The sequence below is a fragment of the Cryptotermes secundus genome, unplaced genomic scaffold (assembly GCF_002891405.2).
Source record: "Cryptotermes secundus unplaced genomic scaffold, Csec_1.0 scaffold654, whole genome shotgun sequence".
Taxonomy (NCBI): Eukaryota; Metazoa; Arthropoda; class Insecta; order Blattodea; family Kalotermitidae; genus Cryptotermes; species Cryptotermes secundus.
Genome location: NW_019727402.1, coordinates 899,519 through 905,701, shown reverse-complemented (window position 1 = coordinate 905,701; position 6,183 = coordinate 899,519). Strand labels below are relative to the sequence as shown.

Genomic DNA, 6,183 nt, shown 5'->3' with positions numbered 1-6,183 from the left:
TATATATATATATATATACAGAATATTAAGAGCTTGTGCTTTTATGCTAAATCAAGATATGGGTGTATACTGACAGGTTTTCAAGGATCAAACAGAGTTTTGAAATCATAAAACATAATTCACCACAATTAGGTAAAGTAGACAAGAAATTTCCTCTTACCAGAACACTTATGTCCTTGTGTAACAAAGGCATCCATTGATTTATCACAGGAGACGCATCTATCTTCCTTGGAAAACCTTGCCACTTTTCTGAACCTGTGGCCTGCAATTGTGAACATGGTGTTTCCTTTCCATTCCAAAACATCTGACACTTTGGCAGGAGTATCTGCTCCAGCAGGCTGGCCTGTGATCAAGGTTCCACACTTTGTGGCTGGATCACTGTTCCTTCGCTTCAACTCCAACGATGTTATTGCACCACTTCTACTCCTCTTAGTCGCTACTGAATGGATCTGAAGCCCCGACTTTGTATATGCTGAAGTATCCATATCCGGTGACCATTCTGCTTCTTGTGAAGATGACAGGCGACTAGCATATGAACTCTCACTGCCATCACTCGACCGTGGTTCTTTCCTTGATGCCCATATCTATAATCACATACCTTAAATTACTCAAGAACAAGAATACAAACTGAACACACACAGACATGTTTGAATGTTATAAAAGCAGCATATTTTGAAATACACACCCATAAAAATGACATGGTACCTGACAATAACATTACGAAATGTAAGTAATATTTATATGATCTTAGAGAGACAGGATGGTATGGTATGGATTGGATTGATCTGGCTCAGGATAGGGACCAGTGGAGGGCTCTTGTAAACACGGTAATGCACCTTCTGGCTCCATAAAATGCTGGGAAACTCTTGAGTAGCTGCAGAATTGGCAGCTCCTCCAGAAGGGCTCAGCTCCATGAGTAAGTAAGTAAGCAACTAATACGTATATTCCTCCACTTTGAACACAGTTTACTGACAGCTACTGTTAAACTCACAGTTAAGAGAACAGTGAATATTTGTTAATATAAGAGCTTAGAGAATACACACAATACAAAATCAACCTTTCAGTTCTATAAACAGCCAGAATCAAACAAGATTATTTACTTCCTGTCCTGTGTCAGATGAATCCAGAAGCTGACCACTCACCTCCAACTAATGCTGAGGTCAAGAAAATACGTATCTATACATCCACTCCTCCATACGTCTTCAGGTTACAGTGCTTAATTAGTTAAGCAAAGGGAAAACTTTACCTTACCCTCATCAGCACAGTGTGTATATATATCCACAATGCTAAATTTTGCCAATCAGTGTCATACAATATTTAGAAGTCAGAGCATTCCATTGATATGTATATTTCTTTGTTAGGATGGCTTTTTGGAGAAACATAACATTCAGAAATTCTACCTCAGTTAGCACAAGAAAACAAGGTTTGGAAATCTTGGGGAGTGCTATCAGGTTGGGGCCTGGCATTAAGTGGGTTAAATCCATTTCAGCATTAATTCTACCATCTGCACTTAAATCTCTACAGTGGTCTCTACTATTCAAGTTTCTGAACAAAAATTTTGTATGCATTTCCCATCTCTGCATGCAGCTACATGCCCCACCTAACAAACAATGTAAGAAGATCATGACAAGTTCAAATTGATGCTAATGTCAAGATGCACATAAACAGAGTTTTGGTTAACTGAATAACTTACTGTATGTTATGTCAGACATGTTAATGGAACTTTCGGGGTGGCAGTCGGTTGGTGATTTTTCAATAGTTAAGACTGTTCAAAATGTGAACTGGCTGACTTTTTGCCAATCAAGTATTTTCTGACAAATTCCTGACCTTTATCAATTCAAGAATTCGTAATGTACCTAACACAGTTACATGGAAGAGAGAAGATTTAATATTACTCAACAAGTTAACATACTCTGTGGCAATATACAGTGAAGTATAAGAACACATCATATCATATCATATCATATATCATATCACTGACAAAACATGTGGGGAAACTATCCATTAACAAATTAATAAAAGCAGAAAATAAATAAATAAAAATAAAGGTTTGACATACCGTTCGGTTCTCTCCAGCTGAGCTTCCATCTGAAGAAATGTTTGATTCTCGGATGGTCCCAAGAAAGAGAGGATTACCAGTAGGATCAACATTGGAGGTGTCTGTTAACTCTTCACCAACACTACGGCACACTACCTCTCGAGGAGCTCTCTGCCTCCGCGTCATCCTCACAGGAATCTCAGGGTCTGGATTACGCAGAGAATGTCGCTCGTCATGGCTTACACTGGTCTTAAGAGGAGTCCTGCTCCTTTGTTCCGCAAACAAGAAAGCAGATGCAGCCTCTTGACGGCTTAATTTTGATTCTCGCCTGACAGGGGGAGCTACAATGCACATTTCTGAGCTTAAAGTGCTACTTAATCTGGAATCATGAGATGCATCTGTTAAGTCTGTTGCTACAGATTTTCTGAGAGAACTTCCATCACTCAAATCAAATGTCAAGTCTGGACGTTTCCTCCACACACTGTGCACTGATTTGTGATCACTGCCTGAAAATGACTCATTACTAGGTGCTGAGGAGATGATTGTAGGCGCTGACCTAGTGGTGGTGGGAATGGTCTCATCGACTTCTCCATCACTATGTACCTGAGGTGCAGTACCACCATCCCATTTGTCAGACTTCTTACCTACACCTGCAACATGTCACAGCAAGTCTGTTGTGACTAGCTCACAAGGGTAATTTCAATGTAAGATAATACTACATTTCAGCAATTTGTGAAGTGATAAATTAATATTATTATTTCAGTCCCTTTTTCATAACTTTCTGTAAATGTTCAGATGGTGCATCTTTCTGTTCAAAATGTCACTTACTCGTACACTGACTGATCAACACTATTGGTATGTGTTTTGGTCAGTAATGTGACCATTATAAGGTACTTTCTTGATACAGCCCCTGAGTTGGTACACTGTTAGTATTAACCTTATGGTAAAGTTCAAAGATTAATTAAAATTAAAGTTGAGAGTTAAAATCTACATTTTAATCATCTGCAGTTCATCATGAATTTTATACCTGTTGCTGTACACTTCACTCTTGAAGTAACCTTATGTAAATATGAAAGGATTATACAACTTATGTAGGATTTACTTGTTCCTATGTTAAAATAAAAAGGTGTAGTCACAAATTAGGACAATAAAAATGGTAACAAAGGAAACACAATTACTGTACACAGTTATCAATTTATCTTGAATTTTAGAGCTAGTATGAGAATTATAATCTTTATTGCAAGCAGAAAGTTAACGAGAAAGCAGCCAACCTCAAAATCTCTAATATTATGAAATATAAACATTAATTAAACTACAATTCATGTAACATACCGTTAGATGTCAGGGAGTACGCTTGATGAAAATAACGGGTTCTAGTTTGGATGAATGGATTTACTGGCACTTCGGTTACAATACCTCTTAATTACAATTAATACAGTGCTATTGCTGATTCACACATTTTCCATTCACCACTGCACACACACACTAGGATTCTCTGTCTTCATCAGTCATCTCCTGGAAATGTACCTCAAAGCAGAAACTAACACCTGAAATCACTATGAAGTCTTCTTGCCATTTCTTGTTTAATCACCCTGAAACGTAGGAACTCAACTAAAAACTCTCTCTTTAGCTGCATGTGGACTCGTGTTATGTAGCTGCAGCACGAACAAGGCAGAAAACACAGTTCTACTGTTGTGTAGCACAGATCACACAGAAAACACAAGACACGATAGCTAAGCACCGTTAGAGTGTGATGTCACTGTGCTTGCGTGGAAGTGTTTTTACCGAGCCGTTCCCTAGAAGCAGGTTGCATATCCCATTGTTCCTTTATTGCGTGTGTATTGCGGTGTGTTCATCAAGCCATTGCCTGGCAATGCAATGATGTCACAATACTATATATCTGTAGCATGAATCACATGACTACTCTCCTACACCATTTGCACCAAAATACTTATTACAACAGCACTGCAGTCCCTTACACATACCAAATTATCAGCTTCATATCAATCTTGTAGGTAGGCAGAATTATAAGAAATAGCCAGATCACTTCTTTTTTCAGAGGGTCCAATCACCTTGCTACTCTTTATAAATAAGTGTGGTATTTCCACAGTTTTGCAGATGTTGCTAAACAACTCTCTCATTTACTTTCTTCTCCAATTGGAAGCAAACCCCATGAGGCAGAGTCCATCTTAAGAAGCTGAAATTCATTCAGCTAGTCAAGAAATACCAAAGTTCACCTTCTTCTCCTTAACCAACCCACAATAATTACTAAAATATTAGTATTCTATTTAAGAAATGCATCTAGATGGAAACCAGAGAATAATCAGTAAATTAAGAAACAGGCCCCACATAACGAACAATATTTTAATGCAAAGTAGTGCAACGCCCACTGAGAATTCAACGAGAAGTCTCATTATGTGTTAAGCTTTTGTACTATTAGCTTTCACTATTTTCTCTCATGCCTGCCATTCAAAGATGTGTAAAGGCAAATGCTTAATGCCAGAGCCCACAAATAACATGCACAAAACACTCAATTGTAACCCTTCTCATTTATGCAATATACTACACATCAAATATCCACATCAAAATACTATTATCAGTACTCAGTGAAGACATGACACACTGAAACAAAATACTGACTGTTCATTCATGACCTACTACATAACTTGTGCTCATGCAAAGTGTTAAAGGTCAACAATTCAGTGTTACAGTAACCCAAAACTGTGCAGTGACAGCCATAAATCTCACACTTAAGTTTTTTTAACATATAGAAGGATGTAAAAGAGGATAAGGTGGCCAGGGCATGCAGCACGAATGGAAAAGAGGAATGCATATAGGATATAGGTGGGAAAGCCAGAAGGAAAGAGACCACTAGGAAGACCAAGGTGTAGGGTGGACAATATTAAATTGGATCTTAGAGAGAGAGGCTGGGATGGTATGGCTTGGATTGATCTGGTTCAGGATAGGGCTCTTGTGAACACAGTAACGGATAATGAACGTTTGGGTTCCATAAAATGCTGGGAAATACATGACTAGCTGCAGAATTGGCGGCTCCTCAAGAAGGGCTTGGCGCCATAAATAATGTAGAAGGGTGGAAGGATGACAGAAGAAGGAAAGTTTAAATATTATGAATACCATTTAGTACACATTTAATTAGCAATAGTGGCCACTATTACACAACGGAAGATTAATTTACCAATGAGAGCTTGTATCTGTCTCTTTGCTTTATGTAGTGTGTCACGAACAGGGGCACTTGACTGGGAGTCACTACTTCGCTGAGATTCTATGCTCTTTTGGGATGTTAATGAATCACTGCTTCCCTTCCTCTCTGTCACAGACAATGCACCTCCAATTCCTGATTCTGCTGCAGCAGATGTGGAAAATTTTCCTGTAAATCCATTCAGTGTCACATAATAATGTTCCAACATTCAGCATGATCTCCAGTGCAGCCATGATTCTGTAGTTCAACCCAGCCATTTCATAAACAACTAGAAAAAGACAGCACCTAAGAAGATTTAAAAGTACTGTGACATTAAGCCTGAAAGCTGGAATAGTGGAATTAGAGAAGCACCACAAGAAAGTCCAGTGCTAGGCAACAGCTTTGTAAATGCATTCCCATGCAACCAATATGCAGAGAACAATAGGGGAACTGTTGCAGGCAGTGTTTTCTATTTGGTCCACCTTGAACTTATACAGGGAGTTGTGAGAGAGAAATATATGGTGATGGGTCTCACAGGACCCAGAACCAAGAATAACTATGCTGACTGTGGCCAGCAGCAATTTGTCCAATTAACTGGCAGAGTCAGTCTGTCAACTCAGTCAGAGTCATGAAACAGAAAAATACAGCCATGGATCCTGATGGTGCCCAAAACCAAGAAACCAGTTGTTAGCTGTCAGTCAGTTGTCAGCCATCGAGGACAGAAGCCAACAGACACGGAAGCAACAGAGAGAATTTCCACTGTCAGAAACCATTGCCAAGAAATGAGTATGTGAAGACACAGCAGACTAGAAAGACCTGGAATGTACTGTAATTATCTGTAGACTTTGTAAAAGAGTAAAAGCATTACAATTATGTGTAGTAAGCATCCAGTACCTTCAATAATCATCCAACACTGTGTCTACAGTCACTAAAATGTGATAACATA

At 38.8% G+C, this 6,183-nt stretch overlaps 1 protein-coding gene across 11 annotated transcripts in view; it reads right to left on the bottom strand.

The window, feature by feature from the left end:
- The window catches only part of LOC111864707 (unconventional myosin-IXa), an 86,950-nt gene that overhangs the window by 21,685 nt on the left and 59,082 nt on the right, over positions 1-6,183 (bottom strand). For 10 of the 11 annotated variants that reach the window (XM_023852160.2, XM_033751547.1, XM_023852159.1 and 7 more), the window contains 3 exons: positions 5,235-5,426; positions 2,060-2,688; positions 161-584 (listed from right to left, as the gene is read on the bottom strand). In XM_023852160.2, the coding sequence (XP_023707928.1) occupies positions 161-584; positions 2,060-2,688; positions 5,235-5,426 (1,245 nt within the window). The remainder of the gene's footprint in view (positions 1-160; positions 585-2,059; positions 2,689-5,234; positions 5,427-6,183) is intronic. The other variant, XM_023852164.1, reaches the window with a different exon arrangement.